General features: G+C 44.3%; 1 protein-coding gene across 1 annotated transcript; it reads left to right on the top strand.

Moving 5' to 3' along the window:
- Nucleotides 1–1,256: 1,256 nt before the first annotated feature.
- ADIPOQ (adiponectin, C1Q and collagen domain containing) lies at nucleotides 1,257–12,079 on the top strand. The gene is made up of 3 exons (XM_046002690.1): nucleotides 1,257–1,305; nucleotides 8,661–8,882; nucleotides 9,787–12,079. Exons 2-3 carry the CDS (start codon nucleotides 8,669–8,671, stop codon nucleotides 10,305–10,307), a joined length of 735 nt encoding a protein of 244 aa, XP_045858646.1. The 5' UTR covers nucleotides 1,257–1,305; nucleotides 8,661–8,668; the 3' UTR covers nucleotides 10,308–12,079.
- Nucleotides 12,080–12,323: the final 244 nt, after the last annotated feature.

The raw sequence follows: 12,323 nt of genomic DNA, 5'->3' as shown, positions 1-12,323 counted from the left end.
AAAGTCTGCATGTTTCCTGAAGGCCAAGGCCTTAGACAAGACTTTTACTTTACCTTGCTCTGGCCTTCTGGGCTTCGCATGGCCAGCAGAGGTGGTGTTTGGGGGCAGACACACACTTGCCCAGCCTCTGCCTGAGAACATTCTGTTTCTGAATGTCTTATGGAAGTTGTTGCTGGGATCTTGAGCTCTTGCTGGGGTCATGATTTAATGCCTCAGAATTTGTGGCTTGCAGGAACCAGCTCTGATCCTGTGTTTCAAAAACAGAACATGGGTTTGCCAAGAAAGGGCCCAAGGTGATGAAAGTTGCCATTTCAAACCTCAGCCTTCTAGGAACACCTACGTGGGTGGCAACCACTGGTCCTCCAAGTTGCTCCAGGCCAGAGTTGGGTTCCCCACTAGGTAGAGTAGGCAATATGCTTAAGGGACTGACAAAATGAGGGCTCACATACCCACAAAAAGTTAGTTTTCAAAACCTTATTCAGAATTTTGGAATCAGAAAACCTTGAGAGATGGTGTTCTAGTATCACATTTTATGGACATTTTCTTTTATGTCGAGTTTGCATTACATAGGGTTGGGTGCTTCATAACATTTTGGAATGCAGGGGCTCTAAAGGTCTTACTCTGGCTCTGCGCCACATCACCCCAGGAACTTCCTTTCGCCTTGGTTCTCAGAATTAACACACAAAGTCCTCCTCAAATTTGGGATCCAGGCCAGAGTGTGGAGGATCTGTTCTAGTTCTTGTTTTATTGCCACTCTTCTGACTATTCCCCTTTCTAAAGTGCTCTGTCTGAACCACACAGTCTCATGCTTTGTCATGCATAGTGAGCAGGATCACAGTGGTGGTGGTCATCAGTGTCCCTGACTTATGACAGCAGATCTATGGGGGAGAGGGGGGGTCTCCTGCACCACTGGACAATTCATTTTACAGGAGAAACCTTCTCCCTCAGATGCAGAGATGGCTTGTTTTCCTTTTTCTGGGCTTCACCCTTGCCCCATCTTCTCTTGCTGTTGTAGGATGCAAACCTAAGAGCCAAGGGAATGTGGATGCTGTGACTTAGGACCCACTTGGCTTCCCAAGCCCATGGGGGGTTGCAGCGGGTTCCCCAGAGTGGAGACCTGAAGCAGTTGCCAGGGGCAGGGTGCCTGCCCACTGGCCTCTGGCCCTCACAGGGTTAGGGTTGGCCAATGGGAAGGGACAACTGTGGGGTGGGGACGGCCTGTCCCCCTGTGTATCAGGCTGCTGAGGCTGGATCATCTCATTTCCATCCTGACTGCACTTTGTGGGTCCGATTCTACACTTGAGGGTAAGAACAAGTTGATTACAGTCCCACGCTGGGGGGTGGAGGTGGCTGTCTTGCAATGGAGCCTCTGGCTGGGGTTTGCCCAGGCTCTCTTGTCATAGCTGGTACAGATGGGTACAGGCAAAACTCTGGCCAGGACAGCCCTGATGGACGTAGAGAGACCTCAGGCTTCTTCCTTGATTCTTCCACAGCTCAAAGAGAAAAGGAGCTGTTCCTCTGATCAAAATGCCTGGGGCATCTTGAATTTTGCCCAATTCACTCTGTGGCCAGATGCCTACGCAGAGAAAAAATTGGGATCGATGAGGAGGGAAAGATGGCCGAGCGATAGAGTTCAATTAAATAAGAAGAGAAGGAAATAATTCACTTCTAGCTTGACCAGGTAGGCAAAGAAAGAAGCATAGGGAAAGGCAGCTGGGGGACAGCCTGAGCTCTAACCTCAGGCTGAGTCTGGAACCCAGCTCCACCACTGGATTCCTCTCAGCAAATATTGATCGAGGAGATTCGATAAGGCCAGACACTGGGTGGAGTTAGTGAGATACAAAGATTTGAAGGAATCTGTAAATACGGGGCTATCTGCACTGATGTGAGAATATTTCACGGGATGATTGAGATACTCAAATGAGATAAACTGAGCTTGGGATATACTGAAAACTTATAAAAATCTTATTTTTAGATGACATTTTCTGTCAGAAACCAGTGGGTCTGCATGGCTTTCTGTCAGAAACCAGTGGGTCTGCTCTGTCTTGCTCACCCCGGTGAGCACTGCGCCTGAGGCATCTGATTGTTTTCAGTGTAGAGGCAGAGGTCAGAGTGGGAAGGATTTTAGAGATCAGCCCAGCACTCCTGTGTCAATGGGTGTAGGTCCCGGTCTAGAGAGGTTCTGGTTTTCAGATCAAGCTTCATAGGGGATGCAGCCATCTCACTCCTGGTGACTCCCCGCATTAGCAGAAAGGTGAGCTCCTCCAGAGAAAGTGGGGAAGCCTGGGAGCCCTGTGTGCTGGTAGAATGTGCCCCAAGGAGCACGAGGGGTCAGCTTTGTTCTTGAAGCAGAGAAAACACAAACAGCTCAACTGGTAGTCCTTGCTGGCTCCCTCCCTTAGCTCCTGAGGAGCTGTAAAGAGAGACACAGGACTTGCTCCTTGTCCTTTCTGAGGTGGGTGTGGGGACAAACTTTCCACCAACTCTTTGTCAAAACAGGAAATTAATGGCCCCACTTGGCTGAGGTCAGGAGGTAGAAGCTTTGGAGAGCAGAATTTTCAATAAGAATTTTTTCACATGAAGAGAGACTGATCCTGAAAAATGCATTGGAGGGATGTTCTGTTTTACTAGTTCCTTGAGATTTGAAGCATGCGCTTGTGTGTGTGTGTGTGTGTGTGTGTGTGTGTGTGTGTGTGTGTGTATGTGTGTGTGTTGGACATGGGGATGCTGACAGCTCTCTTAGGGTTGAGTGAAGGTTTTCAGATAATCCTCCTGAAAGCCAGACAGAATTGAGTTGATTCCTGATTCTGTCATTCATCATTAGGTTGAACCATGTGAAATTGCCAATATTCTACCATTTTTAACCTTTAAAAATGGCAGTTTCATAGAATATATACAAGAGTTGCACGATCTTTCTTTCTTTCTTTCTTTCTTTCTTTCTTTCTTTCTTTCTTTCTTTCTTTCTTTCTTCTTTCTTTTTTTCTTCCTTCCCAGCCACTCAACATTTCTAAGAGCCACATGATCTTAAATCAGCACCTTGGTCTCTTCAAGTCTCGGATTCTTCTCTATAGTGGAATCAAGAGCAGGACTATGGGGGAAATTACATGAAATAAGCATTTGAAAGTACCTTATGCAATTTCTACTCCAATGTACCTTTGCCAATTTCAGTGTTCTCATGTCCCTCATCTTGTGTGATCACATTTAGCGGGTTAGGAAGTTGAGTCTGAGGCTTTTTAGAGGCCATGTAACGTGATGGGAAGCTCACCGGGTTGGAAATCAGAACAGGAATGGCTCAGGGGTCATAGCCTTAATCTCTCGCTTTCCCCATCTCTAATGTTGGGATTATATTCCTTGCTTCATGGAGTTCTTATAAAGATTAAAATAAGTAATAGATGAAATAAATAATGGGTAAAATCTCCCAGTGTGGGAGCTGGCCTCCATGAGGATCTAATAAACACATCTTCTCCTTCTCCTTCACCTTCCATTTGTAAAGGCAGGACAGGGTTGAGATAACTTCAGGGTCCATTCTGGCTCTCAGGGACTTAGTGATCTGTGCTTTAGTGCCCTTTCCTGCTGGAAGCGTTGGCACCAGATTTTGTGGCCTTTCCCCCACCTAATGCTCTGTTTCTTGCCAGTCCCAAAGGAGACCCCATCTTGCATTTCACAAGATTCCGCTGTTGTTTCTGAAATTCCAGCAGGTCAAAGTGGAATTTCTTTTTTTTTTTTTTTTTTTTTAAAGATTTTATTTATTTATTTGACAGATAGGGATCACAAGTAGGCAGAGAGGCAGGCAGAGAGAGAGAGGAGGAAGCAGGCTCCCTGCTGACTAGAGAGCCTGATGTGGGGCTCGATTCCAGGACCCTGGGATCATGACCTGAGCCGAAGGCAGAGGCTTTAAACCACTGGGCCACCCAGGAGCCCCATCAAAGTGGAATTTCTTATATATTTTAACGCATGAAAATGAGAGATCGTAATACAGTCCTTTAGGACCCAGAGGACATCATGGGCATCTCCTCATATGATTTTAAAAATGAACGAATCCATGCCTATACCCAGTGTATCATGAAAGCCAGTTCAGTACAAAGAACTTGGGCTTTGGATTTTAAATTGTGCCTCTGCATGCTTTTCCTTGTTATGGATGGGCGGAAGTTACTAACCGGCTCTGGTCCTGGGATTTCTCTTGTGGGAGTTGGGTCCCACCTGCTGGAGTAGTAGGGGTGAAATGAGATGAAGGGCAGGTGGATGTAGAGTGGGGATCTGTAACAGGTGGTCCATAAATATTCCCTTGTTTCCCTTCTCTTCACTCACATATGTGATTTTTACTCATTTGATTCTCACAATAAGATCGTGAAATAGGCGAGGTAAGGGTTAATATTAATAATCACATTTGCAGGCAAAGAGCAGGAGATCCAGGAGATGAAGTGGAGACACTTAAGTCACCTACCGTTTTCGTGGTGGAGCCTAGACTAGAAGCCAGGACACCTGGCTCATGATCTGGAGGGCTTCTCGAGCTACTTTCCCTTATGTCCCCATCCCATGGAGTGGAACATGAAAAGACAGATGTGTGATCCTGATGCTTTTTTCCCCCCTCCTCTGAACTGTGCCTTTAAAAGTCCATTTTTGGACTTTGGAAGACTAGAATTTGATTTCCAGCTCTTTTACATTAAAAAGCTCTAGGATTGGGCACCTGGATGGCTCAGCTCTCAGCTCGCCATGATCCCGGGGTTCTGGGATCAGTCGGGCTCCTGGCTCAGTGGGGAGACTGCATCTCCCACTGCCTCTCCCCCTGCTAGTTCTCTTTCTCTCTCCCTTGCATAAATAAATAAATAAATATCTCACTAAAAAACAAAAATAAAAACGAAAACAAAAAAACCCTCTGGGATCTAGGATGAGTCACATAACTTTCCTGAAATTCACTTTCCTCCTCTCTAAATGGGTACAGTCGGGGCTAGCATTTGCTAAGCACTGACACGTGTCACGCACTGTTCTAAGTACTTATAAGGATTATGCCACTTAATCCTCTAACAAATGCATGACGGATGCATGTTACAGGTAAGAACAAATTAGTCTCCCCCAAGCACCAAGATCATAGAGCATGTGATCCTCTTCTGCTTCACACTGTCTCTCAAAATGGTTGTGAGGATTAAATGAGACATTAAGTGAGGTAAGGACTTTACAAATGGAGCTCGGCAGAAATAGAATTATGAGTGGAACTTGGGGTTTAGCTTCAGGAGCCATACAAAGGTTCTCTTTATAGCCACTGTGGAGTCTTGGATTACAGTTTCATTTAATAATGTTTTCCCATGTAGAAACAGAAGACTTTCCAAATCAAAGTGTAACAATTGCCCTATCCAAACAAAGAGCACAAATAATTTTGGAATACATTTTTTTGGTAAGTGGCGCCTCTGCGCTGACCTTCAGTTGTTATCCATTGCTGATTTTTCCACCCAGAACTGGGTTAGAAGACAAGTTTCTTCTGCAATCAGAATCTGTTCTTAGCATCAGAAACTTCTGAGGATTGTGTACCCGTCTTCTCCCCACCCCTCTTCTCAGAACCTCCACCCCATGCCACTGTCAGGGAACCCAGACTCGTTGTCCCTGTCAGTGAAGATATCCATATCCATAATACCAAAGTGCTGAGGACAGAATGCCTTCCTTTGGGCTGGGAGAAAAGAATCTTGACTTTTAAAAGAGGAGGAGGAACCACAGAACTCCAGAGACCTTTTGACTTCACAATTCCCCCAACAGTTTGGAGAAAGCCCCCAATCTCCTTCTATTTTGGGGTCCCTCTGTAGCTGTCCCCACCAATTCTTATGTTCTGGACGCTCTTCCTATCTCCCTGTGGAAAAGGGCACAGCCTCATAGATTCTGCCCTCTCCTCATTTTGGGAGAAAGCAAGCATATCTCTCAGAGGTCTTCTTGGGACTTATAATGCTAACCCTTGGAGACAGGAGCAAGGTGATAAATAGTGAGAAACTTTGGATGCATATGAAGTCTTAAAAGCCTCAGAACAAGTATTCTTCCTAAATATGAAAGGGGCGTGGCTGGTCTCTCCTTCTTGGTTTCTTTCTTTTTTTTTTTAAAGATTTTATTTATTTATTTGACAGACAGAGATCACAAGTAGGCAGAGAGGCAGGCAGAGAGAGAGAGGAGGAAGCAGGCTGTCCACAGAGCAGAGAGCCTGATGCAGGGCTCCATCCCAGAACCCTGGGATCATGACCTGAGCCGAAGGCAGAGGCTTTAACCCACTGAGCCACCCAGGCGCCCCATCCTTCTTGGTTTCTAATCTAACTCACCTCTTTCTTATTTTGGGACCAGCCAAGCCTAAGACTGTGTCTCATTTTCCCCACCTGTTGACGTCACCCGCCTGAGCCCTTGAAATCCAGTAGAGGGCGACAAAGGTACACGTAGATGGTAAGAGGCGCCTCGGCCAGCGTCACCACCAACAGGCAGTGCCTGTTGCTGTGTCCTGTCTCTCTGCCCCTTCTTGTATCAGTCTATCTCATTCTCAATTCTCACTTTACTTACAAGATCATGTTAAAACTTGGTATTTCCCAAATGATGCAGAAGCGCAATGGAAGGGAGAGATTAACTAAAGGCGTCTTTAAACAGCTAGAGAAATCATTTGAGTATTTTAGAGCACAGTTTACACCAAAACAAAATATTGAAGATGAATTGTGAAATTTAAAATATATCAAACAACAGAAGATAATAAAATAGAATATTTACCAAGACCTAGAAGGGCTAGGAACTGTTTAAAACTTAGAAGCAAAGAAAAATATCAACAGAGTTGACTATAAAAACTAAAACTTCTATCACTTAAAAATCAGGGTAAACTGGGGCGCCTGGGGGGCTCAGTGGGTTAAGTGTCTGCCTTCGGCTCAGGTCATGATCCCAGGGTCCGTGGATCGAGCCCTGTGTGGCAGGCTCCCCGCTCAGTGGGGCATTTGCTTCTGCCTCTCCCTCTATTCCTCTCCCCATCTTCCTGTTTATGCTCTCTACTCTCCCTCTCTCCACCTATCTCAAAAATAAATAAAACATTTTTTAAAAAATTAGGGTAAACAAAAGAATAGTCTACAGAATAATCACCAGAGAAAATAGTCATGGCATAGATGATAAAATGTCCGCATAAAGAGCTCACAAAAATTGATTCAAAAGTACATTGTGTGGGGCGCCTGGGTGGCTCAGTGGGTTAAAGCCTCTGCCTTCAGCTCAGGTCATGATCCCAGGGTCCTGGGATCGAGCCCCGCATCGGGCTCTCTGCTCCGCAGGGAGCCTGCTTCCTCCTCTCTCTCTGCCTGCTTCTCTGCCTAGTTGTGATTTCTCTCTGTCAAATAAATAAAATATTAAAAAAAAAAGTACATTGTGTATCTAATAAATTCAGTGACAAAACCACTAATGGATGTATCATGAAGAAATTAAGTTAGGAAATAGGCCTTTAATAAAGTGTACAACTCACTATTGATCAACGTAGCAAGGTGTCATTTCTTTTGTTCACTAAACTAACAACAGCAAAAATAGGTTTTTTAAATTTTGCTGGTGAGAGTAGCTAATAGGGTCTCTTACACACTTACAAACACACTACTAGTAACAAACTAGTAACAGTGTAATAGTGTTATACAGATTGGTAACAAACTAGACCTAGTAACAGTGTAACAAACTACAGTTTGGAAGTACACATCCAGAACTTAAAAATGTCCATACATTTGGCCCAGTAATTTTACTTCTGGGAATATGTCATAATGGAATATAATTTGGGGATAAGCTATATGACTAAGGATATTAGTTATGGATTTTAAAATAATACTTTAAAGTGGAACTAAGCTAAAAGTTCAACAAAATCGAAATGGTTAAGTATATTTTGACTACATCCACTTGATGAGTTAGCACACACACATTTAAAATGATGATTATGAGAACTAGAAAGTGACAAAGCAAAAATAGGGGAATGAAATTTCTATGCAAATTGTGTTTTTCATTATGTTTAAAAATAAACAGAGAAAGCCTTGGGACTGGGTATCCTTGTTTTCTGTAGTTTCCAAAGTGTTTATGTTACTAATGTTATTGAATACATGTGTGTGCATGTGTGTGTATTCTACATCTATATATATATACAAAAGATGAACATCTATGAATGAATGAATGGATGAATGAGTGAATGAATGGTGAGCTGGTTTTGTCCCATTGAGAGGGCACTATAAAGCCCAGGTGATGGGGCATAGAGGCGGGATTCTAGACACCATGCACATCTTGGGGGTAAAATTGCCAATCAGAGGCTTTCCTGCATCCCTCACAGAGAAGCTGTATCCTGAAGCCAAACCCAATTCTGGAGGCTTTCTATAACTCTGAAAAACAAACAAACTGATGAAAAATAGTGAGTCTTTGGAGTAAAAAAGTACATGTGGACTGTGTTTAACTTAGAATGAGGTTCATGAGATTAAGGAAATTATACACAAAGAATAATGCTAACTATTGCAAAGTGGAGGGTGGAAAGAGATCAAGGTGGGTGGAAATAGACAAGTCTTCTAGAAGAGGTGAGCGTGGAGAGAGCACGTCTCAGAAGTGGACACTGCTGAGGTGGCCCAGGTCCTGCATAGGTCTGGACAGAGTGAGCTGTGTGGGGCTGCTTGCATGGCTGACAAAGTGTATCTGGGTTTCAGGGTTCAGGATGCTGTTGCCACGAGCTGTTCTATTGCTACTGGTCCTGCCTACTCATGGCCAGAACTCTGTGACAGAAGGGCCTGGAGTCCTGCTTCCCCCACCCAAGGGGGCCTGCGCAGGCTGGGTGGCAGGTATCCCAGGGCATCCTGGTCACAATGGGACCCCAGGCCGTGATGGCAGAGATGGCACCCCTGGCGAAAAGGGTGAGAAAGGAGATCCAGGTAAGAACAGGTTTTTGGCTTCCTCCATTGTAGACTTCTCCTGGGTAGAGGAGGGCTTCTGGAACTATACAAAGGCATTAGCTATTGACAAAGGCATAGACACAGGAAGGAAGCAATTTTCTTTTTCTGTGACCCATAAGCAGCCTGAAGTGAATTTTGGGTTGGTCTTCTGGTCGTGAGGATAGGTTGTACCTGTAAAACCAGTACTTTTGATTCTGTTCTATCAACATCACGTTGCCTGTACCCCTTCCCATCCTGCCTCATCCATCACTCTTCCCAGTCCCTTCACATTCGTATTTCCCTTCATTTCCACTTAATTCCCATTCCACCCAGTGACGTTCGTACTCAACGCATCCTCATGGCTCACAGTCCTGCTCCTGGGGAACTTAAGAAGATATGTCTAAAGTACAAGGCTGTTAAGGATTACTACAAGAACGTCTATTCCAAATATGCCTAACTGTATGTGGGCAAGTGTCCAAGGTATGGAACAGAGAGAAAATGCTCTCAGCGAAGATCTAGATTAACAATGAAGACTTTAAGAAGAGGAGGGCTTGAGTTAGGCCTTGAATAATGGATAGGCAGGAAGAAGGAGGGAGGGCATCCCAGACAGAAGGGATCAAAGAGCAAAAGTATGGTTGAAAAGAGTTATAAAGGGTTGGCAGGATGGAGGGTCTAGGATGGAGACTTACAAGATATGAGGTTGGAGATGAATTTATGGGAGCCTGCTGGGGGATGTAGAAGGAGAAGGTATAACTCACCTCTTTGGGTGCTCCCTTTGGTTCCTTGCTCCATAAGTCAGGCAGGTAGGTTGTGGGTAAGGACCACAGGGACAGTGTTTTAGGTTAGAACTGACCAAGGCAGGAGGTCTGTTCCTTATGGTCACTGAGGTTTTCTCTTTCTCTAGGTCTCGTTGGTCCTAAGGGTGACACTGGTGAAGCCGGAGTCACCGGGGCTGAAGGTCCCCGAGGCTTTCCAGGAACCCCTGGCAGTAAAGGAGAACCTGGAGAAAGTGCCTATGTACACCGGTCAGCATTCAGTGTGGGACTGGAGAGCAGGGTCACTGTCCCCAATGTTCCCATTCGCTTTACCAAAATCTTCTACAATCTGCAAAACCACTATGACGGCACCACTGGCAAATTCCATTGCAACATTCCTGGGCTCTACTACTTCTCCTACCACATCACAGTCTACTTGAAAGATGTCAAAGTCAGCCTCTACAAGATGGACAAGGCGATGCTCTTCACCTATGACCAGTACCAGGAGAAGAATGTGGACCAGGCCTCTGGCTCTGTGCTCCTCCATCTGGAAGTGGGCGACCAAGTCTGGCTCCAGGTGTATGGGGATGGGAACTCTTATGGGGTCTATGCAGATAATGTCCATGACTCTACCTTTACAGGCTTCCTTCTCTACCATGACACCAACTGATCACAACTAACTTAGAGACTCCAACAGCCCAAACAACCCAAAAGTGAAAGAACAGTCCATAGATTTTGATGAAGTTAAGAGATTCATTTTGTTATCTAGTTGGAGGGCTCTGAACATTATTTGTTCATTTATTGATGCATTCATCAAGTACCTTTTCAAAAAAAATCATATACTATGTTCCCTGTCCTGAAGAAGACATTGTCCCTGGCCTCAAAAGTCTGTTACGTAGTAGCAATGAAAGGTTAATAACATTTCTTGGGGTACTTCACATATATGGTGAGGTAGCAAACTACCAGAAAGTATTTGACAGTGCTATTCTGTGTTCACTAGTTTTCCTCATGTTCGTGCTAATCCTGGGGGGTTCACAGGAAAGATTTTATTCACCTCATTTTACACTTGGGTCCTGAGCCTGAGAGAGTTAAGTGAATGCCTAAACTCACACAGGTATTAAGTGGCACAGTTTGAAGGCAAACCCTGGTCTGTAGACCTTCTCCCCAAAACTTGCTCCTTTTTAGGAGTACATGGCCTCTTGGGAGTGCTGGGTACAGGAACTATCACCCAGCTCAACTGAAGGCCTCTGAGTGGTCTTCATGGTGAGTTAAGCCTTTCCCCAGTAGAGTTCCCTCAGAGGCGATTCTGTGACTAGGTCCATCCCAGCTGGACCACTAATTACTCTGTACTTCTGCTTCTCTGTGTCTTTCTTCATGCTCTTCTCTCCAGCTCAGAAATCTACCTCCATCTCCACATGCTGAAATCCTCCCTGTTCTTCAAAACCACCTAATCAGGAAGCTTCTCTGATGTGAAAGCTCTTTCCTGCAAACCTTCCTCATACACTGTGCCTCTCTATGTATTACGGTGGATGAGAGTGCTGGGTATGAAAGACATCCTTATACCAGGCCAGCGACAACTGCCTAGAAAGGACTGTGCTTCCTTCATCTCTGAGTCCCTTGGCAGGTCCTTGATAAATGCCTCATGAAGACCAATCTCTTGAATCTCATCTCTACCCAGAATTAACTCCAGTTCAGTCTCTTCATTTAACTAATCCTTATCTACAAACACATTTTTCATTTTAGAACTCCCTGAGTTTAAGCACCTAATCCTTGTTCCACTGGATAGTTGGAATCTTTTCCACTGAGGTTTGGGATGACTGTGCTTTCCAGAATGCTTAAAGAACTTTCCCTGAAGGAGGTAGCTTGAGCCTACAGTGCAAACCCACAAAGGAACTTGGAAACCATTCTTCCCTTGAGTACCAACAGGGTCTGGAAATACCTGGACCTTCTGGATCTGTTCTTGTGCTTTAAGAATTTAAAAAAAGAAGAAGAAAAAGAAAAGAACTATCTGAGGTGATGGATATGTGAGCTAGCTTGATTGTGGTGACTATTTCACCATGTTTATCTACAGCAAACCATCACATTGTACACCTGAATATATACAATTTTTAGTTGTCACATATTTGTGAAAAACAAACCAAGCAAACAGAAGTGTAGGTGGTTGATGGTGGTAAATATCCTCCCAGGAGACAATGGCTTGAGTAACACTCTTCAAAGTTTTTAGCAAAAGCAGAGTTAATAGCATTCTGTATGAACAGAAATGGGAAACTTTTTTCTTTTGCTCTCAGTTTTAATTCTGAATGACTCTCTTTTGTATGTGTCTTGCTCGTCATTAAATGGTTGTTATTTCTTAATACCAAGCTTCATCTTTTACAACACTTGCACATCATCATTTTCTACAAGTAAAGATACTCTTCAGCATTAAAAGTAGAAGCACTTAAATCACATGCCTTTTGTTTTCATTTTTTTGGGGAAAGACATGGAGTTTAGAGAGGATTGAAGGGGTAAATTGCATGTTAGGACTCTGTTATGAATGACAGAAAACCCAGCCCCACTTGAGAGGGGGAAAAAAATAGAATTCCCTTGCATGATGGAAGCTACCAGAGCAGCTATTCCGTCATTAGTTAAGGCTTGAACCAGAGGCTTAAGGGATATCAAAGACCCTTTTCTCTCCGTCGTTCCAGTC

The sequence above is a fragment of the Meles meles genome, chromosome 4, assembly GCF_922984935.1.
Source record: "Meles meles chromosome 4, mMelMel3.1 paternal haplotype, whole genome shotgun sequence".
Lineage (NCBI taxonomy): Eukaryota > Metazoa > Chordata > Mammalia > Carnivora > Mustelidae > Meles > Meles meles.
The sequence above is the reverse complement of the archived record's forward strand: the minus strand, read 5'-3'. Positions and strand labels throughout refer to the sequence as shown.